We start from the raw sequence: 27758 nt of genomic DNA on the forward strand, positions 1-27758 counted from the left end.
GAGCACAGAAACCACGTGGCTTGGACAGGATATCCTAAATTCATATGGCAAAGAAAGCAATGGTATATTCTGACAAGTCTACTTCATGTCCTGTTTTCAAACAGATATTTGCATCACCTGAAGTTGAGGAAGAAGATGATGTCCATGAGGAGTCACACAGAAGAAGAATCAAAAGCCATCACTCACATGGCACAAGTTAAAAAATAACAACTGTCAAAAAAACCTATACTCTGCCAACCTATGATGGATGGAGGCCTGCTGATAGCATTGCTGGGCAGGTTCTAAGTGAAGACCAGGCTTTTAGCACCACATCAGGATGGTGATTGGACCAGTAGTGAAACCACTGACACACCAGACTGGCTGCAGAGATTTAAGTGAGAGTCCCATTGGCAAAGATCAGATAGTCAAGTGCTGCTTTCACTAGTAAAAGCTGAGATAGCATGAATCAAAGATGAATCATGGATTTTCTGCTTGGGATAAGTTTGGGCAGGACAAAGCCAAGTGAGTCCAAAGCCAAAAAGACAGAATCTATAAAATTATTCCTGGGCTATGCAGCTTCAGACTGATCGGAAACATATGATGCCAAAGCTCTGTGGTGGTCTGAAATGTTCTCAGAATGCTGCAGCAAGGTCCAAGCATTCCCCAGTCTTCTCTAGGTAGGCACAGGGATCTGAGGCCACGCCCCTTAAGAAGCATGGATAAAAGATTCATTTCTATGTTCATATTACCTTTAATTGATTAGCAAATGCTAGAACAAAGCAGGTATACACCACACACACAAGAGCTGTTCAAAATCGGGTCACAGGACTGTATATCACTGCATGCCACACAGCACTGAAAAGCAATTTTTGGTAAAGACTACTAAAACCCTTGTCAAGATGGTAAGCACAGAACTCAAAAGTAAGCTGAAGAAAAGCAGTCCTGAAGTAACATAACAACCTGCAAAGAGCACATGTCCCCAGCTGTGAGGCAGGTAAATGTCAGCAAATGTGTGGCCTGTTTCATACATGACAAGGTAATACATCCACACACCCCCTACAGACACTGCAAAGAAGAAATATTCAAGTCTCAGGATGCTGTATATACATCTTTTAGGGAAATATAGACAGTAGCTTCCCATTTAGACAAATGCAATCAATTGTTCTAAACTTCACTATACTTTGTGATGCAGACTTTAATTTACACATGTCCAAAAATGAACCCTACCACATTAAAGTACTCCACAACATTTAAAGAACTTACCATATCTCCCAAGTAGGAAATGCATCTGTTCTCATTCTGCAGCTTCTAAGAAACAGATGCTTAAGACTATTGGCCAGGGTAATGTCTACACTTTGTAGTGGAGGATCAGGTAGAAGGCCTTGAGCTAGCTCATTCTGAGCAGGCTAGAAGAATGCCTGGAAGAATGCTGCACTGGACAATAAAGTTCCACTGCTATCAGCTCGGTAGTAAACCTGGTTGCAGCTAGTTCAAGAAGCCTTTGATATTATACTGCACTGGAACAACAGGGGGGAAAAAAGGTAAGCAGGAACTTCGATTTAAAACAAACAAACAAACAAACAAACAAAGATCAGCAAATATTAATCATGGAATTTTCAAAAGTTACAAGATACCTCCCTGGTGACCTTGTGCTTTACCTACTACGCAGACTCAGGCCAAGTAGTTCAGTGTTTGCCTCTTGTATAAGTCCAGCATAGCACCAGAAACTAAACATTAATTACAGGGGTCTCTTCTTGCTGGTATATTCCAAAATCAGCTACACATTTTTATAGCTTGTACTTACTTCATAACATGGTCTGTTCATGGTGCAGACTGGTGGGGGCTACTGCTTATGGAGTAATGAAACTTATGGGATGCAGGAAATAGTATCTGGGGCTTGTACAAGATTCAGTATGATATGTTTAGGGGAGGAATCAAAGCCAATGTAAGGGAGAGATCAAGGCAGTTTGGGAGGAACAAGCATAGGAAAATAGAAATATAAAGGGATAAAAGGGTCCAGATCCACCTGCGCAGATGGCTGGTTAGTACCTGTTTGGCCAAGCCCTGTGCTGGAACACCCCAGACCTACTGGGACTGCATGCTCAGCCTTGCTACTGGTTGGATCTAGGGGCATGGAGCTGGGGCAACCCTGCGTGCTTCTACTGGGCTGCAGGATCCAGTGATCCCTAACACAAGACAAAAAAGAAGTCATATCAACAGTGGAGGAGTCAAGTACTTTCCAATAAACTTTGCTTTTACCTTCAGATTGCAGAAGCAGATTAACATGTAAGGGCTGGGAAGATAAGGACTGTTTAGGAAGAACAGAATGGCACTGGGGAAAAATGCCCACAAAACATAGTTACAATGTCTTTCTTCTGCCTGCTCGTAACACAAGATCTAAAGTGTCCTCCAGAAAACTCAGGGAAACACTGCTGGTAAGGCCAGTTATAGGTTGCGTAACGATGTAGTTAACGAATTCCATAGCCTAGGAGTTCAGTTAGTAATAAACAATAGAAAAACCTCATGACTAAACCCATCATTTGCAGTTACATTAGCCAGGATGAAGTGAGTAGAACTATGAAACACAGCCAACAGAGCAGAAGTTCAGAAGGTATTCATTCCTGTGGTTTCATCAAATACCTCATAGCACTCATTTCAAACTACCTAGTAATACTTTCTGAAGCTTCTGACATAACTAAACTGACAAGTTAATAAATTATATAGTTAGTCTCTTCTGCTGAGGAGTGTCTTAATATACCTCTCTGCAATTTCTTTCCCTACTCTGCTTAAATAGTGCCATTCAACAGCTACAGAGTGAATGTCAAAGCTAATTTGCATCAAGGTGATAGCAGTATTGGAAGAAGAAAGCAAATCAGTGTATTTTTCAAGTTTACTGCACCTCTCATTTCTATCATTAGCCTAAGACTGATGTGACCTCACTGCAAGAGTAATTATAATAGAAACCTCAGATATGTACACCATGTCATTTTGAGGAATGATATGCCTTTCGTTATCTGATAGTGTGCATAGCACCAGAAGAAAAAAATATTACGATAAAAATCATTCCAAACCATTTACTTTGAAAGATTGTAGAAATAATGTAAATAATAATATCACTACTAATGTAAAATACATTAGGAAATCAAAAGAAAAATCAAAAACTATCTCACTGCAAAACAGAATAATTTTTGTTATGTCTACACAGTTTTTGCAGGCATCTGAGAACTCCATCTATTTTCTAGACATGGACCGGGAAGCTAAAAGATACGTTCACAGGAAAAGCTACAGAAGACCCACCACCAAAGAGATGCTGTTTCTGCATGAGTCAGAGCACTGGCAGAGCACACTCACCTGAGAGAAACTGCAGGCATACTTATTTCTATTAATACATAGCAGGTAAGTATGACATGACAGATGGTTTCAGGTCTCTTTCTAGGAGATTCATGATACTGAACCCTGAAAATGCTAGAAACTTCAGATTCAGTACATTACAACCAAAATTTCATTTCTGTGCAGCACTAAGTAGTGAAGAAAACAAAGAGGAGAGTTGGACAAGCACAGGTAAGAGGGAACTCTGAGTAAGCAGCCATTCTCCACAATATTTATTACTTGTATGCATATATATCTGTTTGGATAATAATAATAGTGTCACTAATAATATTAAATTCACTAGAAGTCACTAGTAAATATCACTAATAATATTAAATTATTTTAAAGGAAAAAAGTTTGTCCTTACAGGTAGCTGCTACCTCTTTCCCCAAAATTTATATTTAAATTATATACAAAAGTAGGAATATCGTTCAAGAGACATTAAGTCACTATTCAATGTTTTTAGCATCTTAGAATCATGGAATCATTTCAGTTGGAAGAGACCCTCAGAATCAGAGTCCAATCATAGCCTAACTCTAGCCATAAACCATGTCACTAAGAACCTCGTCTAAACACCTTCTGAACACCTCCTGGGATGGTGATGCCACCACTTCCCTGGGCAGCCTGTTCCAATGCCTGACAACCCTTTCTGTGAGTAATTTTTTCCTCATATCCAATCTGAACCTCCCCTGGCACAACTTGAGGCCATTTCCTCTTGTCCTATCATTTGCTACTTGGGAGGAGCAACCAACCCCCTTCATGCTACAACCTCCTTTTAGGTAGTTGTAGACAGTGATAAGGTCTCCCCTCAGCCTCCTTTTCTCCAGGCTAAACAGCCCTAGTGTTCCAGACCTTTCACCAGCTTCATCACCTCCTCTGCACTCTCTCCAGTACCTCAATGTCCTTCTTATGATGAAGGGCCCAAAACTGAACACAGGATTGAAGGTGCAGCCTCACCAGTGCTGAGTACATTGGCACAATCACTTCTCTAGTCATGCTGGCCACACTATTCCTGATACAAGCCAGGATGCTGTTGTCACACTGCTGGCTCATGTTCAGCCAGTTGTCGACCAACACATCCAGATCCATCTCTGCCAGGCAGCTTTCCAGCCACTCTTCCCCGAGCCTGTAGCAAGTTCATGTTATATTAACTATATACAGATAATACAACCTGGCATCTGCACCTTTCTACTATACTTTGTGGCAGACAAGGTATGGCATTACGCAGCTCACTAAAAAGAGCTTCTCTGGGTTTTTTTTTTCCTGTTTCTGAGGCCCACTATGATTTCTACATTATTTTTCACTCCCCCGGGGCCTAATTCTTCTATTTCCAAGTTGTCCTTTCTATAGCCATGACGCAACAGATTAGCTATACATCTTTCCTAAACTTCTACCTGCTTCTCTCAGTCTTCCATTATGAGAAACTCAGATCTAGCTTTTACTATCACTTCATTTATCCTAGGGCTTCCTCCTGTATACTCTGTTTGGGCAGGGAATTGAGGGGCAATACCCCTTTTCTCAGGTCACCCAGCTGGCCCCACACCAGCCCAGGCAGCTCAGGTAACATTCTGCCACTCTGGGTCCCGGCATGTGGCAAAGGTGACCCCATCAGAAAGAAGCATCCAAGGGATTTTAAAAGTTGCCATTCTCCCAGGATTTTTAACTAGGTCACACATCACTAGATTATCATAGGAACTGGTATTAAAAAAAAAAAAAAAAAAGCAAAAAGCAACAAAAAAACAACATAACACACATCTGCCCATAAAGGACTTGCTCCAGGGTTGAAATGCGATTTGTCATTTGGGAAGGTTGAAATAACCAGCACATTCTGTACTGTGCAGTGAAGATCTCTGACCTCCCTAACAAATCATATTTACTAGACGACTCTATTACATGCATTTTATGATGAGAAAGTAACTGCTACACTGCATCAGACATAAATCAGAGTCTTTCATGGCAGCTTATTTCTCATCCTTTTATATATTCTACAGTCTGTAGAAGGCTTATCCTGTGAAAACAAGATCCAGAAGAGAAATCTGGTCCATACATGCTCTATGCTGTCCAAAATCATCCCGATTTGAGATTTGCAGAAAGGAATTTCTGAACAGAACAGGTTGAAGACTATACTCAATGCTTTTCTCTTGGGGAGTATTAACAGAGCACCTCCTAAGATTGGGTGTCTGTGTCCAGGTTTGGCATCAGGGAGGCTGCAGGGGTGGCCTTGTTGAGAAGAGGCCAGAAGCCACTCTGTGCCTGTGCACAACTGGTGGTGCCTCTGGGAAAACATATGTAAGAAATGGCAGAAAATGCCAAATAGAGAGAGGAGGAGGTGAGGGAAAAGAAGTAAGAAACAGCAAAAGGAACCCAAGGTCAGAGGAGGAGGTGCTCCATGGTGCAGCCTGTGAGAGACCCACACTGGAGGAGAAGAAAGGTGTGAGAAGAAAGGAATGGCAGAGAGAAAGCACCGTGTCCTGCTTGTAATCCCTCAGCACCCCTCCTGCCCTGCTTGCTCCCTCCCTGAAGGGACTTGGACTGAGCATAACCTGCAGTGACAACAAGGGAGGAGGAAGGAGGTCAAATTGAGCCTGGGAAAGCAAGGAGGAAAGCTGTTCTTTTAATGTTTGTCATTCTTGTTTCCCACTACCCGCATTTGCTTTTTTTTTAAGATTATTTTAATTGGCAATAAATTAAGTAAATTTTCCCCCGTTGACTCTGTTTGCCTGCCACAGTCATTGGTGAGCAGCCTCCCTGCCTTCCAGCTCAACCCATGAGCTTTTTCATTCCTGTTCTTCCTATTTTCTCCCCCGTCCTGCTGGGGAGAGGAGTGGGCAGGCAGTTGGTGGGGGTTTGGCTGCTTGCCTAGGCTAAGCTCCCCACACCTCTCAACTAAGAAACCCGAAAATAAAGTTCACAAGACAGAAAATAAAATAGGCCCTCAGTGTTTTGTTGTTTTTATTGAAATAGGTGGCTAAAAACATTTCAGACACATAGAGAAAGGATATAGTTGCATATTTTCCCCAGGACATAGTCAAAACACTCTGATTCTCCACTCCCAAAAGGGATTTGATTAGAGAATCACTCGTAGAAGCTCTTTGAGAAACTGTAAAACATCTGAGAAGGTAGAGAATGTATTAACCCCTGTGACTGTACAGAAGGGAGCTTTGTACATGAGGAACTTGGAGAGGTGCCAGGGTACAAGTACTCAAATATCAGTGTGTGCTGAAAGACGACGAGTCTGTGAACTTTATCTCAGAGAGAAAGAGAAAAGGTTCCTGACATTATTAATATGAGCGTGCAGCAGCGATAAATCGCCAAGCTGAAAACTGGCAGGTTCTGAAAAATATTGAAAGAAGTCTCAACAGGACTTGAAAGTGGTTGTGCAGACGAACTAGAGGAGGTTTCTGGAAATCAAACAAACTAAGCATTTGATGGATGAGTGCTAGACATAAAAACCCAAATTAATTTGGCACAATGACATTACTGAATATACACTGGAGGTTTGTTGGAGATAAGAGAATAGTACTTAGAGTAGGAAAAAAAGGAGTAAATCTTTTCAAACTACTTGAATGGGCAGGACATAATAGAAAGAAAAATTTAAATCTAGGTTACTGAAGCTGCTGGAAAAATTACAACCAAGCCACTGACAGAGCTTCATAAAGATGGAGCAAAACTCAAATATGACCTAATTTTGAGAAACAAGAAAAAGGTAGATTTGGGAGGTTAGGAGAAGATATCCACATCTCCCAGCATATACAGCCTCGGACAGCTGGTAATCAAATAGTGGACAGCACTGCAGAATCAGTCCTCCAAAGCACTGATGAAAACAAGAGTGAGAATCTTTGAACCATCTGGAATCATTAATACAGATATCCATTTCATATTTCTTAGTGATGAGCTGGTTTCTATGAGTAGAATGGTTACGGTGAAATATGTGTCCCACTGAAACTGAAAGTGAAATTTCTGGGGTTTATTATGTGAACGTAAAGAAAATATATTAGCCAAGTATTTATAAATAATAAATGTATATGATTAGGCCTTTCAGAAGAAATCAGCAGGATACATGTAGACCAGATCACAAGAGTTACCACATCACACAAGCTGGACCTCGCATTACTGACAAAGTCCACATGCTTTTTCACATGCTTTGACAAATGTATTACCACACTTTAATAGTTTTGTCCCAAAACATTGATTTTTGGATTACCTGTCCGACTAAATGTCAAATCTCTTCTAATACTCCCACTGGAGAATTTTGCCAGACAATTCTCCAAACACAGAATGACTGATGACCTTTGCCTTTCTAATGCTTGCAAGGACACTCTAGGTTCTTATCTGAAAACCCTTCAGTAAGAAGTGGGGTAGATGTTCACAGAAGGCACCTCCTTACATCAAAACTTGACCCTAAAGCTTGCAGAAATGGTGAAATAGGTTTTTGCTATTCTTTCAGTCAAGACAGGAGCAAAAGACTGGCAATACCAATCTGGAGAGTGGTTGCTTCCAATTTGGTTTGTGGACAAAGATTGCTCATTTTCAGATAAGATGTTATAATGATTTCTTTTGTAGTGTTAACTCCCAAGGTCTTACCAACTTGATCAAGGATATAACACAACCACAGAACATATCAGGGTTGCTATTAAATCCACCAAATTTAGCCATACACTAAATTGTTATGAATCCGATTAATGGCTGGCCTGAATTCATCTGGTCATAGCCAAATCATTTCCTGTCAAACATCTGCAGAGGATCAAGTTATTCTTCATGAGTTTGCCATAAAATTTTACTCTAATTTCTTTAATCTATTTCTTTCAAAGACTTTTCCTGGTATTTTTTTTGATCCAATTTCAAATTGAGGTGGAATGGTCTTTATATATTAAACTAGGAAAGTTTTGATACCATTACTCTCTGTGTATCAATTCTGAATTCACTTCTATCCCAGCTATGCATTTTTTGCTGATGCTGTTATTTCTGCACAATGTTTTCGCTTGGACTCTCACCCTACTCCCACTGAAGTCATTCAGTTGGAATCTCCATCACTTTGAATAATCATTATACTGCGCAAAGGGAAAAAATATGCAATAGCTAGACAGTAGGAAAAAGGTCTATTACTCTACATTAAAATATAGCTGGGCTGGGAATAGGGCTAAAAAGTAAAAAACTTATTAAAATTAGAAGAGTGTTTTTTCTTTTTGGTAAGTTTAGCTGATCAAGAATTTTTTAAATTTTGTCTATCTTTGAAGCCCTTATTCTCTAATAAAACCTGCTACAGTAAGCGTAAGACCACAGCTTTCCACAAGTTCTAGATGGAAGTTTATTTTACTCTGATACAAGATGCCCTAATGCAACTGAAAAAGTTTAAATGAGTAAGAAGTCACGCAAGGAAGAGGAAAGCAACTGGACTAAAGACTTTGCAAGTAAACAAGATTTCTAAAAAAAGAGAGACTGCAGATCCCCTCTCCTCTCGCCAACTGTATGTTTGCCCCTACTCCATGAAAAAGCATAAAACCTCTCCCACAGTCTGGCAGACACTTTCCTCTGTCTGCATTTAATCAAGATTTTCCTATTACAGGTCCAGTTTTCCCTCCTTCAACTGTTATCACTTGTCCTTCATTAAGAAAACAAATCACATTTTCCTTCTTAAGTTCTCTCATTTCTTCCAGCTCAATCTTCCTCTAGGCATGAGGGAAAGATCACCTATCCACCATCCCATCACGCACTAGCGGGTACAACTGGATTCTCTAAGTATTGTAAATACTAGCTAACATTTTCCTCAACACATCCAATGCAATGAATTCAAGGGTGCTTCAGCTTGAAAAATGCTGTATGGAAACAAACTTACATAGCGTTAATAAAAGCAACATGACATAAATATGTATGGTAAGAATAAAAACCCACTGAAGTCAGAAAAATTTGCATGGGCTTCAAGGAGCTTTGGGTGAGGTCTTTGATACTTTTATTAGTAGGAGACAGAGCTAAAAGGGACGGGAGAAATTAAATTTATTCACAGACTATTTAAGGTCATATCAAGCTATTCTCGTCTGTGCTTGTTCTGTACATTGTAAATAAGCACTGAATGGAATAATTACTCTTGGGGTTACTTCATAAAGATGTTATTTGAATTTTAGAACAACAGGAAATAGAGTTATATATTAAGCTTGAAATAGATTTTGCCGTCCATACTAGACAAGCTTCTCATTACTAGTAACCACATTTCACCAGAAGACTGGTTCCTTGCATCTGGACAAAATGAACTCCTTTCTGCTCAAAATATTTCAAATGTTTTCATATATATGACCTATATTAGAACAGAGCTATCAAGTTATTATTTGACTAATTATACAATTATACCAATTAGACCCTAGGTGGGAATTAATACTGCAAGTCCATCTTGCAGCCAAGATGATACGAATGATTATGTATCTACACACAACTGCACGATGCCTTCACTACTCAAAGTGCACTCAGTGGGAAAGTACAAGTAATATGATTGCTTAATGCAGATTCAAAGACTTGCTTTTATGCTATTCATGGTGGTATTTAGTGCTTACTGTATAAAGTGATAAAGCAGAACACAGAACTAAAAGCAATACCTCTGTTATAGCAACTCCTGAAAACACTGATTTTTCTCTTCTGTTTAAATTAACCCTGGGAACTAGATTTAATATACTGACTTAAAGAAACCCTATATATACAATGGCCAAGTTAAATAAAAAGCTGATTATTTTCAGAATGTCACATAAGTCACATGTGTTATGATCTGACCTTCTGGAGCTGGTTTGCTTGCATTTGTTTTTTCTGGATCCTTCACCTTGGATTTACTTGTTTCTTTTCTTCTCTCTATGTCTTTAACTGAAAAATAAGAAGGGGAAAAAAAACAATCAAACTAGGTACAGTACAGTCAGAAGCACATAATTTTCTTCTTCCAGATAAAGAAGTTGAACACAACATCTTGCAATATGCTTAGGTAACAAGTGATTGTTACTGCGTTTTCCCTCCCTCCCTTTGGGTTTATTCTTTTTATGAATCTTTCCCCATCCTATCATCATTGAAGTTCTCAAAAGTGACTCTCCTCACACCGGAGAGTCCAAATACATTGACATCAGCACCTAAGCCCACGCTGACAGGATCCAGTACGGGAAATATAGTCCAGAAAATTGGCAAAGCTCGCTGAGGAACGTCCAGTGCTGCAGAGTTCCACTCCAAGTCATTCAACGCAAAAGCAAATAAGCCAGCTCTTACGTTATCCTCTAACAAATCAGCTTAGATCCCTTGCCCAAATCTGTGTTTAGGGCATTAAATACTCCCATGCGAGTAAAGTGGCTCCAAAGCTCAGACTTCAACAGTTTCCTGTCCCACAACGGGGTGGGATACCTCCCTTATTACATCTCAAAACAATTGTAACAGCCAAGCAGAACCGAGCTTGATTAGCAGCTCCTAATATTACATTAGCAGCTAGTATCACTCTGCTCATAATCTGAAAGTTTCTGGCAAAATCATCACTCAAGTCATGTATTAAGGTAAAGTGAAAAAAAACATCCTTTCAGAATTTCCGTAGATTGCTAATTGGTGTCAACACCCCAGCTGTCTACAATGTCAGGAAGAGCTTAAAAGAATGAAAAACAGGATAACTTTCACAGAAAATAAAATTTTGCTCTAACTAAAATCTTTAGTTTATGTAGAGCTGTATTGATCAACGTTCACCCAAGCAAGCACTGAGTCTTAGCCAGGATCAGAGTCTCTCAGTGCTACATCATTCAAAAAAACACTGTGAGAAGGTAAAAGACTATTTGCCTCTTGAAACATACAATATAAAATATACAGCACACGTATTCTGTTTTACAGAAGTGGAACCAGTGTCAAATGGATTTTGCTAATTTACTCAATAGTATATGGGAATATCTGAAACAGTCAAGAGTGCTTTATGTTCCAATTGAAAATATAATCACCAGATGATCCTAAGGTCTTAGGAAGACAATAAGCCATTGTCAAACATCTGATTGTGACTGTTTCAGTGTGAAACAGTCTCTGCAGAACCTACAGCTCACACTCTCCACATGAAGAGGTAGGAAAACTGGTGAAAATTAACTGAAATTTTGACTCCTCTCCTTACTAACATAGCATGTGTACCTGTACTTCGCCTCTAGTGAAAGGTTGTGAAACTGAATCAGAAGCAAATTCAGATCCCCAAGCTTGCTGAGGAGTCAGCTGTTACCCAGTTAAATCTTGGTTATTAGCTGGGTTACAGATAAAGTCATGATGACAACAGGTCTAACTCAGATATCTGGGTTTAATCCTTACTTAAGCCTAATTAAAATAACAGGTGAAATTAGCAGAAAAATACTAGTCAAAAAGGACGCCGTTGCTTGGCCTCCTGAGAAGATTCCTCTGAGAAGGGGCTAAGAGCAAACTAAGGAGCTGCTTGAAGGCCTCCTCTGACACTAGTGCCCTTGAGCACTAAGACCCCAGAGAAAGGTACAAAGTCTGAAAAATGTTCATAGAAGACAAGTTGGTCACGTCCTGACAGAGATTTCTGGATTTGGAAAAGCCATTTGTAACTGTCAAAATGATAACCACATAGAAAGAGCAGAAAGGAAGACACCAGCTTTACTCACATATTTACACAGACAAAAAAAAACTTATCTAGTGCATGTTTTTACAGCTGCATTTTCAAAGGAAAAAAATTCCCAGTGTTTTACTATGTACAACAACCTACAAGCAGCATTAGAATAAGAAAGTATACCTGGCTATACAAAGAGGAATACTCTTAACAGTAAAATTTTATTTTAGGCTTAAGAATTCTTTGTACATCAGTTACAGCTCAGCAGTATTAAAAACATACTTCCAGTGCACTAAACCAGAGGATATTCTCAAAGCTTTGTATGTGTTTGACCTTTTTTTCATCTCAAGAATTAGTGACCACTTGTCAGAGAAGAGGAAAAAAAGCATGGAATACAAGATAGAAAAAAAAGAAAGGATTTATATACTTGCTGTATCTGGTTTTACCCATGCAAGGTATCATATGAAACTCTAGCCTCATTAAGTACTACATGTTCTATTGCATATACTCTTTCTTGTTGCAGGTGAAAACATAACCCCTCTGTTCTTGAATCAAGTGGCCAGCTCTACTTTTCCTGGAGGAGAGAGGTACTTTAAAAAACAGCTGCATCCAATATTATAGAAGTTGGTGTAGCTTTCTGTGAGCTGCTCTTTCATGCTGAAGTAATCTGTGGTTTTGTGGGTTTCCTAACCAAGACAGAAAAAGTAGTAACCACACAGCTGTGGTGATGAAAAGCTAGAAAGACTTGATACACACCAGATCAAGTAGTCAGCATATTTTATCTTGTGCTGGTTCTAAGAGAAAGGTGGTTTAGCAATGACAGGGAGAAATTTTCAACATCAAGGGAACTCAGTCAGCTTTCAACTGTACTCCCAGATTGTCACACTTTTGTCTTTGCCAACCCAGTCTCCACTGATAATATTCAACAGAACTGTTTAAGATGTGGATCAAGATAAATCAGTTAAGATATAGATATATATATATCTATCTATATCTATATATATATAGATATCTCCTATGAGGTAGACATAAAAAGTATGTGTAGGTCAGATAAAAGAGTCACAAGTATAACTTGTAAACCTATTTCACAGCTGAAGATGAGTAAGAATTTGGTCTTTCATACTGTCATTGAACTAGCAACTAGTTGCCAGCTGGCATGACTATAAGAATGTTTTAATAAAAAGCTGGACAAAGGGAAGGAAATTTTTAAGTATCAGAATATAGCACTTTCCTTCTTGATTTCACTCACTGAAGATTCTCTTCCACAAAATACTGGCTAATTTCATAACAGAATGAGGAAGAAAGGGATTCCAAACCCATGGAAACAAAGACAGCCCAAATATTCTGCGCAAGAACAACTGGATCAGTTCAGGCCTCCAGCTGTATATGTACCAGTTAAAAGCTGTGGCTCTGTTCAACCTTCCACCACAGAAAACAACTCTTTTTTCCATTGTCCCCCTTTGTGTCAGGCTTTGTTACATTTCATAAGTTACATTAAATATCTGATAAATTCTGCACATCAAGCATAAAAAGACACATACTTCTGAACTGGCCTTGTGCTGGCTTACTCTCCTTGTCTTCACTGAACGCAATGATCTGAAGGGCATAGTTTTGATCTGGAATAAGACCTTGAATAATTGCTTTGGTTGCAGTGTTTTGAAGAATTAATTGATTGGTTTTTCCACCTGTAAGAGAACAGAAGAAGCCCACAAATATGTAATTTTGTTTGCATTTCTTATAGCACGGTAAATGTAATGACTTAAAACCATCTCAAGGTCTACAGTGACCTAAGTGTTCCCACTTTTGGGACTATACATACAGCCAGGCCAGAGGGCAGCCTGAACAAGTCTTCTTAGATAGAAACACTTAAATCAATTTATCAGCCTTTGTATCTGTGCCTCGCAGAACAGCCACAGTGCTCAGCAAAACTGTTAATGAAGAAATACTGTACTTTAGCTGTGTGTTAAAAGTGTATCTACATCTAAATTTAAACATATACAGAAGTAGTACCTCTACACAGGTAGCCTGATACAGCCACTTTGTTGCCTGTCTTTATATTTCAAATTTTCATTTTTTTTTTTTTTTTTTTTAAAAAAAAGCTTTTTCTTAAGTTTGATCTAAAATGTTTTTGGTCTTTCCTGGGGAGCTCACTATGGGAGAACGCCCAGTGAGATCCACCTCAAAGCTTTGACTGAAATAGGGTTCCTGTGCTCTCCTTTGAACACTTCCTAGACTTCCTTACACCCCAACAGGAAGAAAGGAACGCAAAGACGGATGATCAGCGACAATTCCCAAGGACTGCATAAGCTTAACTGCATCCACCCACTTCTTCTATCTTAAGCATTCAATTCTCATATTCTCTGCCTACAGCCACCCTCCAGTGAGACTGATTTCTCACTTCTATTGACCAGCCAATAGTCTATTATCCACATTATCCACACAGTTCCTTAGTCCTGAAGGATGATATTGGCGTAAGAAAAAAACTCCTCAGCCTTACAATGACAGCCCTTTCATTTTAAAAAGAGAACATACAGACTTTTGTTTTACCTGAACTTGGAGTGACAAGCAGCTTATAACCAGTGAATTGCCCTTTGGGGGCTTTCCAAGAGATCTGTACGCTGTCAGGACTGACTACATTGTATCTGAGTCTTGTCGGTGGGGACACTGCAAGTAGGCAAAGAGAACAACATTTTAAATTCAAATAAAAAGCAACCACCAATTTCAAACGAACATAAAAATTAACACAGATAATAAGACAACACAAAGTTTTAATGATAAAGGATGCAAGTTATTCAAAATGTCACATACATCAGTTTATTAGTTTGTAAAACAATATCCCCAGGTGCACTACTTCCCTCAGACATACCTTTTATCTCTTTATAAAAACAAACTAACAACCTAACAGCAGAGGACAGAAAGACAAACAGTGTTAGATGTTAAGACTCTAGTTTAGCAGGCAAAGCTGGTAACAAAAGTGCTATTTGTTAATATATGGGAATTAAAATTGCTCTCCTTACTCACACTGACAATATGCATTACTTAGCCTCATCTACCTCGCATTACTGTGGGCATTTCTCCACATTTAAGGTCACTCAGGGCCAAATTTTCAAAGCCTTGCGAAGACACAGTAACCAAGAAGAAAGATAAGCATGCACAAGGCAGAGGAAACTTCAGCTGCTTAATTTGCAAACCTGGCCTAAGTAGCAAACACACTTGCCAAGCAGCGAGCGCTGCTTCAGTCTAAAAGACTAGCAGGCATGCACAGGCCAGCTGAGATTTAGGCAGGGGCAATCTGGAGATAGTAAGCAAATCTGTCTTCTATTTATATTGTGCCATCACCTAGGTTTCAAATAGAAGCAGCACGTGAAATGAATAAAAGCATGAAATTATGGAGAAAGAGGTGATAGTGAAGCAACACACAGAAAAACAAATGGAAAATCCACCCTACGTTGTTACTGCAATATCAGCAATATTGTGATGATGTACATGAATTATTTGCATCTCTCTGCTCAGGCAAGCTCCACTGATGTTGGACAACACTCTACACAGCATTTCTGCTCTGCTCCAGGGAGCCACATCCCTTCTTCACAGCAAATAACTGAAGCAGAGCTGTTAGGTGCGCAGCCTGGGGGATCCAAGGCTGTCAATACAAGGAAAACTTTGATATATTTGAATAGGGTTTGGCCCACAGAGAACTAACAAATGTAGAGGGAAAGGCAGCCAAGGAAGCTATCCAGGGGTTGAGCAACAGAAAGGGCTAGAAAAGCTTAGCAAACTCTTCCATCAACCTTACTCCTCCCCTTCCAACTACCTCCACAGCCCCCCCGAAGTTCTTCCTTTATTCCAAACCCTGATGCCTCTGCCACTACCACCCTTAAGGTTTCTGTTGATAAGTCCAAGAAATAAGGGAAATCTGAAGCGGAGAAATTAAAATTTATTTACCCCAGGCCCCAAAAGAGCTCCTAATTGACTACACTCATGCCCACAGTTTGTTGGTCCACTCGATATACTAAGCCAATATTTCCCATGATATTTCTGAGATTTAAGGATTACAGCATATGGAGCATGAGTCAAGGGGCAGAGTGTTCTAGCCAAGTCTCTGGCCTCTCCATTTGACCTGTTACAGTCAGTGCAGCTCTGGCACCAGCAGCAGCCAAAGACCTGTCCTGAACTGATTACTTTTTCTTACATGCTCCTTTTTCCAGGAGTTTGAGGGGGAAAAAGAAGGAGGAGGAAAGAGGCAGGCTGCAGGTTTTTGAGATTTGGAATTGTGTTTCTAAATGCCATCTAACATTAAAAAGCGTTTTGGGTCTTACAAGTAAAAATCTGTAGGTTTAATACAACCAACACCAATTCCACGCACTCAAAATTGTTCTGGTTCGCAGCGCTGGGCTTCCACCCAAACAGAGCATTTCCCCAATCTTGTCAGAGCTCATCTTCAGACTGCCTCTCACCTCCCCAAAGTTCAGAGAAAGAGAGGCTGCAAGCAACAGTATGTACAGGAATCACTGCAAATAGAAAATAATCAGTTCTTTGAAAATTTGGCCCTCGTACAGTAAAATGTTTTGCTGGGCAGGTTTCTGCAAGAACATTCAGCATGCTAGAATTGTAAGAAAATGACAAAAACTATGGCAAAAAGTATGAAAGCCAAGCAGACCACGGTTATGGATTACAGCTTTTAATTCATTTTCAAGATTCATTCTGTCTTTCAGCTGTTCATAAATTACAACAAATTGGGGCTGGATGAACCAAGAGTGACAAATCATAGCTAGAAGTTTGCAAAATATGCAATTCCTTTAATTATTTATTTCACCTAAGGAATAGCGAATAAGCTTCTGCACAATGACAGTATGCAAGTGTAAAAATACTGCATATTTTATGAGGATCGAGTGGTAAATTTTTATGGGGAATGAGAGAGCAACAATAACACCAAGGTTTGATTAAAAAAATGTCTTAGAATTTCAGCGTTGACAGTCTCTGCTATGTTTGTCCTTCCCCTGTCATTCCATTCTGTTCTACATTCAACTTAACAGCTTATGAAAGCACCTTCTAACAAAGAAGCTTCGTTCTGGCCTAATTGCTATTAGCCATCACCAAACCAGGTAAATTTTGGGACCCTCTAAAAAACAATCACAGATCTTACAAGCAAAGGAGGACACAATCACCAAAAGTTTTTCTGTTTACTACAGAGTTACAATATGAAAGACTAGAAAAGTGTGCCAGAATAGTCTTTACAGAACTAGTCAATTTTCACTGGGCAATTTTTGTATGAAAGGTGGCAGTGCAGGGGAATGGACAATCCCACACAGCAGTTAACCATAAGGAAGAAAAGAATTGTTCACCAGACAGATACTCAACTGTGTCTTAGTTGTGCAAAGACTAACGTTCTGGCTTAGAAAAGTACATATAGCTAAGGAAGTTAAAAATCTAACACTTGAACAGACAACAAAATATTGATGGGAATTACTATACATTCACCAACCTGAAGAGGATATCTTTATTTCTTTGGACCTTTATTTTCTGTGGAACAAAATCTCACTTCTTGCAGAAAGGGAAAAGAATTAATCCAAGCTGAGTCAATTAACTGATAAAAATCAGTAGCTAGAGCTTGTTAAGTGGTTTCACAGGAATGCAAAAGTGAATGGCCGTCAGCAACATTAGAGCAGTCACCCAAAAGAAAACTACAGACAAGTTCAAGGCTCTGGTTTATGCCATCAGATGAATTAGTACTCCTAATTCAGGACTCTTGTGGAAAACTAGGCAATGAGTGTTTTGAACTATTCAGTATCTTAATGGAAAGGAAATATACCATAAACTGCATGTGTGCAGCTCTAAAACATCCAGTGCTCCAAGACTGGATACTAACTAAACTTTGTGGCTTCCAATTAATTTTTGTTATAAGAATTGAACAAGTTAATATGCACTGCAATTAAAATAGCAACACATGTAAATTATTGCTATACAAAGAATAGTTTCCATTTTAAAACAAGAAAAATTCTTAAAGCAAGTTACTTTATGAATAAATGGAAAATTCTAAAGTATTTTTCTTGCCCAGTGCTATTTTTTATGTACTATATAAGAACATAAGTAAACAAAAGCTGGATTTTTTGTTACTGTAGATTAAGTGAAATTATTATGAATGAGGAAGAAACAGCAGTGATGAAAGAATAATAGTGCCTTTCAGTTTTCAGTCAAGAACAATCTGGTTTATATGGCATTCAGGCAACAAATGAGATAACACCACATAGCTCAACAAGGGTAACTCCACAGTTGAAGAAATAAGTTGTAGCTTCAGGCATGTTGACTTCAGTCTCTCAAACACGTTCTCCTTTCCAAGAAGTCACATTACACACCTTTACCTGAGCATCTTTGCCAAAGGAAGGAAACACAAGTTGCAACTAATACCAGCACTTCCTACACCTTGGCAGAGTGTACAGTTTCTTAAAACAGACAAACACAGTGTTAGTGCTGCATTAAATTGTCAATAGTTAGCCAGCTGCATGAAGAGTTTACTGCAAGGGGTGCCAACCTTGAGAAAGAAGGATTTGAGAAACATCTTATTACTTTAAGTGTAGCAAGAGATATTTTTCTCCTGTGAACATGGAATAGAGATTTCATATCACTTCGTTCAATAGCATAGCCATTTGGGGCCAAGGCAATAGTCCACTCAGCTTAGTACCACACTGCTGACAGCATTCAGCAGCTGATGCTTGCTGAAAGAGTACAACAAGGGAAGTATTGTTCTTCATTTAGCAACTACACCAACACTAGCTTCTGCTGGTGCGATGGAAAACACTTTCACTGACCTTCATTCATTAATAGTTTGACAATTAAAAAATGAAACAAACAAAAAACCAAACACATAGTTGAGGGAAGAGTACTGTGTCCAAGCTAAAGGAATTTTGCAAAACATTCTGGAGATGGATCTCAATCCCCAATCCCATTTTGCAAATCTTAACCATATGTATCAGGACTGAAATACACAGAGAGAAGACTAACCATATGCTTCGCTTTATCGGCTCATTAAGTCACAAACATTCTGGACCTCATTTCTGACCAGAGCTGACGTGTTGAACATTGGGAACACGTATTTCTTCATTCACCTCACATCGCCCACATTAAATATTACTGCTTACATGTGTCCCTAAGTTCTGGGAGAGGCTTGTAAAACACCCGCAGATTCCCAAACATCCGGGATGGGATGAGACGGGATGGGATGCTTTCCCAGCACCTGAGTGCCACGCAGATGGGACAGCGCTGCTACTTGCATTTACCAGACCTTGGAGAGCCTTGGGTTGCCGCTAGTCTCTGAATGTGCTCATGAATAATGCATCGTACAAGACACTTCAGAAGAGCCCCAGGATCAAATTCTGCTCCCAGTTATGGCCATGCATTCATATATCAAAGGGATTACATAAATATAAAGTTGAAAGAAATGTTTTTCTTTAGAAATCAGAAAAGTTCATTGGCATTCTTCCTCTCTTCTTCCCTAAGCAACAGAACACGTTTTCTCTAGAAGTCAAACCACTATCAATACAATCCAACAAGTATTTAAGCCTAACAATCTCAGCAGTATCTTTTAATATGCACAAAGGAGATAAAAAAAAAACCTGTAGAAGTAATCTGTGACATTTAACAGTCCTGTGCAATACTGTATGATGTAAGTGTTACAATAGCTACTGTTCCAACAAGGAAAAAAAAAAAACATTCCATATGAGCTTAGTATTATAGTTGGTCCTTCAAACTTACTTGATTACATAGAAGACAGTTACAGCAACTTCTGATCAGTACTTTCATGTAAATAAGTGTAAAAATGTTCTATATGACTCATTTTGAGACACCTGAATTTGCAAAAAGATGTATGCTATTTGAGATACAAAGATTTGAGTTCAAAGCGCACACATGAACACATAATTCTACTCCTCCCCTGAGATCACCTGCAAAACTCCTGTTTCATTTCAGTAGTAGCGGATCCACATGCTACTGAGAGGGAAGTAACACTTGCATTGGAATAAGAAAGTTTATTTCTGCACATCAGAGTGAAAAGCTCTGTCTTCTTATTTATGGCTTACCTTGGCCCTGGGCATCCCTGATGAAGAAAGCCGTGATAGCTAAAAAAGCCAAGAGGAAACAGCTCTTTATCTCATACCGACAAAGCATCTTCTTCCCCTCAATATACACTGTATCAGAAGGTCTGAAAACACATAGAACAAAAAGGATTATTAAACCTGCAAAGATGAGGCAACCACTTTAATGAAAATGTGGGCAGAATCTGGATTCCATTAAAAAAAATTAGGCATTTGTCAAAGAAATCAGTGGAGCCAAGATTTCATCCTAACAGCAGTTTAATAACCAAAGCATATTTTACCTGAAAGGGACAAAACCAACCATTTGGGTTACTCAAGAGTTCTGAAAATTTGTGAAGAGATAAATCGATATTCTTTGCTAAGCATATGTTAGTACTGGAAGTAGTTTGCTATGTGTAACAAGGTAAAACGGGTACAATCCAGTGTCACAAGCACCTTATCTATCAGTGGTAGAGAACTCTGAAGCTCTCAATAACTAAGACTTAAAGTGTTATCTACTTTACATACAGAAAGCATCCAAAATGGGATGTTAAATTATGTATTTCAGGATTCTGTAATAAATAAAATAAACAACAAACAAACAGCACACAAGATGAGAACTGCCCTGCAAGCCTAACATAAAATAGCATATATGTGTACCCAATAACCCCCGTGAAATAATCATTCATCAGTTCAACTGACCAATTTCGCATATCAGTTGTAAAAAAAGGCAGAACTTCGTTCTGAGGAAACACGAGTCCTCTTCTCACTGTTCTCTACAACTTACTAAATTTTTCTTTCCCTGTCTTATTCAGCTTATTCTGTTCTCTGTTTTACTCCCTGGTCTTTACAGTAACTAAAGCAGACGCAGCTCAGAAGGTGTACAGGGTATCAGCTGAGTAAGCACTAATTCTATTTGCAGGTAATACCATGGTCAAAAATATTTAGTCTACCTTAATCAGTTAGGAACATCAACACTTCAGAGTGCAGCACTATATGAACACTCAAGGCAGCCCTAGGTGAACTAGTTGGGTAAAAGGAAGCAATTCTGATGCCAATGCAAAAGTTCCAGAAGGGATAATTTATCTGCCCATAGAAGCTAGGTTAAAACAGTACACATTTCACTATCTGAACTTGGCCTCTACCACTTTCCAGTAGTGTTATTCAACACATATAAAAACACCCCAAAATTTATCAACATGTTCATAACACTGTGCTTATAAACGCTTATCACTCAACTACACTGCACTAGTTTTAGTCAATTTTCTGGCAAAGAAGAATAATTTTTGCTGCCCCCTCCTGTTAATATTTTATGGGAGAATTAAATTAAGATAATTGACAGTAGATTTCTTGTTGTCAACAGAGAGTCAACATTCAAAGGTTTCTTTTGGTAAATTTTGGTTTATGTGTTTCTGTGTTGCAGGTCTCTCCCATTTACTTTCTGTGTCATTTCTACTAATATTCCCAATATACCATAATTGAATTTGCCTTCCATGTTTTCTTTGTCCTCTGAGGATTGCACAAAGCAAGTGGTTCAACCACTATCCAACAGAAAAAGCAGACTGAAGCACCTCAGCCATTATTAAACACATAACAGGTTAGACCTACATCTCCTCTCTTCAAGTATTTACAATTTCCCATAGTTATCCCAGGATTTGGTAGGTCTACTGTTGCAAATCCTAGTCATGAATGCTTGATATGTCGCCAAGAAACATAATATACAGGAGGCTTAATCATTGTGAATTCCGTCCCCACAAAAGGTTACTTAAGTTTTAGCCAATTTATCAACAAATTTCACACTACTTAAATATATATGGGTTTTTTTCAATCCATTTCTTACAGTATAAATCTCTCAAGACAGAGATAAATAGCTAGATCCAACAACAAAGATGTCTACCAGAAACTTAGGGATTGCTATGCCCAGTTTTTAGGACACGTCCTCCAGATGGAATTCAGAAGCCTGAGCAAAGTGCCCAGGCTTCCTAGTACATGAACACAAAGAGTCAGACACTCAGGGACTAGATCCAGACTCGCCAGCAAAGTCAGCAGACAGTTGCCAGTGACAGGCAATAGGAAGAATGAAGACAGTCAAGTCTTAAACAGTCTCAAATACATCCTTTGTATATCTCACATTGGGTGTTGAGGCTTCTCCCCTCACTCAGCAACACAACCAGGACCAAGTAAATGTAGACTCTTAAAGAGCAGCATACAACTTACTCTCCAATGTAGTCACCACTGACAACATAAGGATTTCTTAGCATGTAATAACCCAGATATTAAAATATTCACACACAGCAGTGGCTCAGTTCCCAGTCTGCTAGATTTTATATAAATACTCTTCCCAAATAAGAGCTATAAATACTGACAGGTAATCCTACGTAGAAACACTCTCTACTCTTCCTTTTACAGAAAAGCCATTGCACAGACAAGTAAGATTTATTGGATACATACAACTGATGCTAGATAAATTAGGCACAAGTTCACCTCTACAATAACCCACACTTCACGGTTACCCTTAACTAGGAAAGGCAACTGCACGTCTGCAGCCACCTTGTGGCTGACATTACCTGGGAACAAAAAGAAACATTCTATTCCTCCTGCTTTTTATCTACTTCACCTTCTATTAAGTATTTGGTAGGGCAGTTATCTGACAGAACACCTCTGGCAACAGAGGCCAAACCCTCCCAAGCCAAGAGCCGTGCCCGTGGGGTGAACCCCCACAGCTGCTCCCCCAGACCGGCTCCCGAGGAATGGGGCACCTTCTCCCGAGGGAACAACCTGTCTTCGAGGTGCCCCAGTACAGGAGAAAGCCCAGGGACTTCTTCATGCTCTGTGCCGCCCCGGCGAGGAGGCTGAGCCGCCTGGGCGCAGCCCTGGCACCTCTCCCCGAGGCTGACAGGTTAGCGCTGCCCTCCCGCGCACCAGCCCTCTCGGTAGCTCGTTACGGAGCGGTGTGACCCTGCGTCCAGCCGCTGCCCGGGAACGGGCACCGGCTTCTCGGCTCGACATCCCACTGGGCGAAAAGGAAAAGCGCGACCTGCCCCGGCACCACCGCGGCCCCGAGGGAGCCGCCGGGCCCGCCGCCATGGCCGCCCCCACGCGGGACGGGCGGGAAAGCGCGGAGGAGTCGGCGGGGCGGGGATTCCGTCCCGGCTCTGACAGACCCGCCGGCGGTGCCGCGACACGGCGGGCGCGTTTCGCTCGCCTCCCGCAGCCCCCGCAGACACGGCTCCAGCCTGGCCCGAGGGGCCTCCGTTTTAAAGAGTGGCCGGTTACTTTGTAATTATGATTATTTGCAAAAGAAAGGCTTTTGCAGCAGTTTCTAAGTTTCTAAGCAGTTTCCCCCCTCCCCGCCCCAGGTGCGCCGCTTCCCACCCCTCCATCCTCACACAGCTCTCCCCTCCGCGGCTTCGCGCCGGCCGCCGCGGGGGTGGCCGGGCAGGTGTGCGGGAAGCGCTCCTGACCCCCGCACCGGCTTTATCTCCCCGGAGCCAGCCCCCCCGCCCCAGCCCTCGAGGGAGACGACGCGGAGCTCACACCGACCTGCGCAGACACCAGCGGGGGAGCGGCCGCTGGGGGTGCGCTCAGGCGGGGCTGCGGGTGCTGAGCCGGCTGCGGGAGCGCCGCTTCCCTCCCCTCTGGCCGCTCTTCCCCTCGCCGCGCCGCATCTGATAAGGCGAAAAGGGAGCGAAAGGAGGCGGGCAATTATAGCGCAGAAAGTGGAAAGAAGGGGTGGGGGAAAGAGGCATGAGCGGTGCCTCCGCCCCCGAGCCCGAGCTCCGCGGCGGGGGCGCGGCCAGGTGCGCGGGGAGGCAGGGCCGGGGTGGGACCCCGGGGCGGGGCGGGTTTGGGGCAGCGTTACAAGCGCAGGTGCTGGGCTTGTCAGTGTCATCTTTCTTCTGGTTTTGCTACTTTTTAACTCACTTCCCTCTCCCCGAAGTTTCTGGTTCACTTCGTTTTAAGTGATTTAAAAGGTGTCAAGCAGTACGGCTTGGAATGCAAGTATCCCCCAGTGCCGGGTATTGCGATGTGTAGATTAATGATTCATCGGGGAAATATTTATATTAAAGTGTTCCAGTACTTGTCTGGCTTAGTATAAACCTTGATTAAAAGCGTCATAGTACATATGCACATTTTTGCCATATGCACAGACACTGCAATGGGAATGTGGAATTGCAGAATCGATATTCATATAGAAATATGAGTATCTTTACGGTATACCCCACTGAATTTACAATTAAGGCCACTGCTCACAAAGTCCCAAGAATTTAAGAGGTGAATGAAAATATTAATTTCAACGTGCCTGGTCATCTGTATACAGTTACAAATGAAATCACTGAAGGATTTTAGTGAAGAAACAACAGGCACAGGTGAAACAAGAGATGCGCGTCTCTTTCTTAAAGTAGGAGCCCCTTTTAGGGAAGGGGAAGGCAGGAAGTCCCAGGGAGATGACTGTGACTCTGTAAAGCAGGACCTATTGTTGTTGAGTAGGATTCCACAGTGCTGCAGACTCATGTCCAGATTCACAGTGCACAGGTATCTTCCCCCTAAAACTGCAGCTTTAAAAAAAACTCTCTAAGTGCAGATGTTTTCTATAGCAAAGGTTAAAAAGCATTCTTAGATCTGAAAAGCATCTCCCAGCTCTAGGAATCGGGAGGTCCTGTCATCTGCAGTTACTCTTTTGCACTGCCAGCTGTGTGCAATGGCAAGACTTGTACCAGTCAAGAAGAGATTAGCCGCAAAATAACAACTCCTCTGAAGCAGTAAAAAGTTCAGCTTATTGATGCTAAATGTGATATATTTTGTACCTTTTCAGTCCCTGGTTTATGTATATAGCTAAACAATAATATCCAGAAGACAAGGAAGCAGATGGATACGTCTATTTGCAATGTCCTTCAAGACTTGGTAAATGTAGAGAGATAAATCAGCCTAATCCACGACGCCTTGCTGGCTCTTGTACTTCAGGGCAGGACAAGGAGCAGCCTGCCAAAGGGAGAATGGGGCTCCCTTTCGCTCATTTTTTTTTCCGGATTTATAATGTAGAATGCGAAGTCCATGAGCACCACCCTGTGGCTGCAGCTGGTCGGAGTACGGGAACTCAGTGGAAAGTCCTGAGGATCCTGCTGACCGGTAAATAGATTCCATAACTATTTGCAACCCTCAAATGACTTTATGCTTTAATTTTTAATCACCTGTTTGCATCAGAAATAAAGTTAATATTTTAAGCTTATGCAAAGTGTTTACTTTCAAGGGTAAGTCGGCTGATTTTATTAATATCAGTTTATTTTTCCTGATTTACAGTGCTATTTTTACACTATTTGTCCACTTTTTAGAGTGAATCACAGTTGTTACCATTGAGCTTTACTCAGCTTACTCTGGAAACCATGATAAATCTTGTGTAGGGCAACAAAGATGATGAAGGGAGTGGAGCATCTCCCTTATGAGGAAAGACTGAAGTAGCTGGGGCTCTTTAGCTTGGAGGAGACTGAGAGGTGACCTCATTAATGTTTATAAATATATAAAGGGTGAGTGTCACGAGGATGGAGCCAGGCTCATCTCCGTGACAACCAATGATAGGAAAAGGGATAATGGGTTCAAACTGGAACACAAGAGGTTCCACTCTAAGTTTGAGAAGAAACTTCTTCTCACTAAAGGTAACAGACACTGGAACAGGCTGCCCAGGGGGGTTGTGGAGTCTCCTTCTCTGGAGACATTCAAAACCTGCCTGGACACCTTCCTGTGTAACCTCATCTGGGTGTTCCTGCTCCAGCAGGGGGATTGGACTGGATGATCTTTCGAGGTCCCTTCCAATCCCTGACATTCTGTGATTCTGTGAAACCATGATAAATCTTGTGTAATTACAAGAAAGACCTCATGGTTTTCAAAAGTTCAAGCTAGAAGTGAAAAAGTAAAGCTTCCTTGAAAGAGTTCATATAGGTTTCACATCTAGAAATAGAGTAAGACACAATATGCAAAATATTAACATACAAATCATTTACTAATATTTACTAATGTTTCCTTCTTTTCTTCCATAAAAAAAAAAAAGAAAAAAACATACACCACCACACAGTTTTGAGAATAAATTTATTGAATGTGAATTTACCCTGTTAATTTACTTCCCACTATTTTAAACTGTCATTTCAAAAGAGCAACAATTATTTACAGCCACTACATTTTAAAAGTATTAAAACCAACAGGATATTGACCATCCTTTGCTTCACTAGTATAGATTCCACAAAATTTCTATAAATAGGATTACTTGGGATTGATACCAAAAACGCAGCTGGAAACGATTCCACTAATCGAAGGGCAGTGTCACAAATAATAGAATTAGTGCAGGCTGGTGAGCTCAAAGTGAACTGGGCTGAATATCTAAAGGTTTGATTGAACCAAGTAATGGATCATCAACAGCACTATTTGTGGGAACTGAACAGAAGCACAAATAATTAATATTTTTGGTGGCTGTGTGGAAGACTTATGCTGTAATTATGAATCCTTGGCTTTTTAGAACATCTTCTGCTATTTTGGATATACTTAGAATATTTTTTCTTACTTTTTCTGATATATTCATCAATGCAATGTTAATTGTGGTGCCATCTTCCACAAGGCTTTTGGGATATGAGAATATCAAGCTTAGGGATATTTTTAAGTTGCAAAAAATTAAAATCTAGTCAGGTCTCATGTTCTTTTATTACAATGACATTTTTTTAAGTTATTAGTGTTTTTATCTCCCAATATACCTTACAAAGAGAGATACATTTTTTAAATGCCCTCTCTTCCCCAGTGTCCAAAAACTTCAGTCACATGCAACGATTTTGACTATAGAACACTCATTTGAAAGACTTGAATTAGTCTCTAGGCCTAACAATGATTTCTAGAATTTTGGTTTTGCTACTGAAAGAACACAAATACAAAGATAGTACTTGAAATAAAGCTGACTTTTGCTTTAAATGATGTAATTCTTATGAAATATGATGGTACATACAGTGCTCTTTGGAAGGTGGTTTGCCAAGATCAGTCTGTCAACACCTGCAATAATTAAGTGATTTATGAAATTATGTGTTGAGAGATCAGAAAAGGACTCCTGGGGTGTATTGCTAGTGTCTGGTCTCCGGTTGGACTTTGTGCTGCTGATCACAGCCCCTTGAGCTCAGCAATTCAATTTTCAGTTCCTGTCGCTGTCCACTTACGTGGCTCATGCTTCACCAGTGTGTCCATGAGGAAGCTATGGGTGAAAGCGTTACTAAAGTTAGGATGAACAACAACATCGCAGTCAAAATGCAAAATCTGTGATTGCTGCTCCCACTCGCTACCAGATGGCATGCCGAGACTTCATCGGTTGTCCTGAGAGAGCGCTGCATTTGATGGGCAGGTCCTGGGAGCCTGCCAGCATGGAGACGGATTCCCTGGGGACAGTGGAAAGAACAGGCTTTATGATACTTGAATCTAGCAGCACCTGGAAATAGGTAGGCACAAGTACAGTGTTAGACTGGCAACAGTGAGCCCAGATTTCTTTCCACTGGATAATGCTCTGTTACGGATTAAGTTGCAGCCCACCACTGGTACAGTACAACACAGGGAGGGAAGGGTTCCCCCCATTTCTTACCGAATAAGCAGAAGACCGACAGATTCTGGTTGTCCGTGCCAAAAGTAATTTTCTTTGGAATGAAATCCAGGCTGAAATGAATATTTAAACCCAGTAAGAGCTGGAAGCAATACTGCTGTGGTCTCTGTAATATACACCTTGAGTAATGAATGCAAGAGATGTCTGGAACAAGGAAGAATTGCTG

General features: G+C 40.5%; 1 protein-coding gene across 1 annotated transcript in view; it reads right to left on the reverse strand.

The window, feature by feature from the left end:
* COL14A1 (collagen type XIV alpha 1 chain) overlaps positions 1-23746 on the reverse strand; it is a 124893-nt gene extending 101147 nt beyond the window's left edge. Inside the window, exons 1-5 of the mRNA XM_082045131.1 lie at positions 23512-23746; positions 19975-20096; positions 14450-14566; positions 13444-13587; positions 10108-10194 (exon numbers count right to left, since the gene is read on the reverse strand). Coding sequence (XP_081901257.1) covers positions 10108-10194; positions 13444-13587; positions 14450-14566; positions 19975-20062 — 436 coding nt within the window. The 5' untranslated portion in view covers positions 20063-20096; positions 23512-23746. The remainder of the gene's footprint in view (positions 1-10107; positions 10195-13443; positions 13588-14449; positions 14567-19974; positions 20097-23511) is intronic.
* Between the last annotated feature and the right edge of the window lie 4012 nt (positions 23747-27758).

This window comes from Streptopelia decaocto, assembly GCF_964273445.1.
Source record: "Streptopelia decaocto genome assembly, chromosome: 2".
In the NCBI taxonomy this organism is placed as follows: Eukaryota; Metazoa; Chordata; class Aves; order Columbiformes; family Columbidae; genus Streptopelia; species Streptopelia decaocto.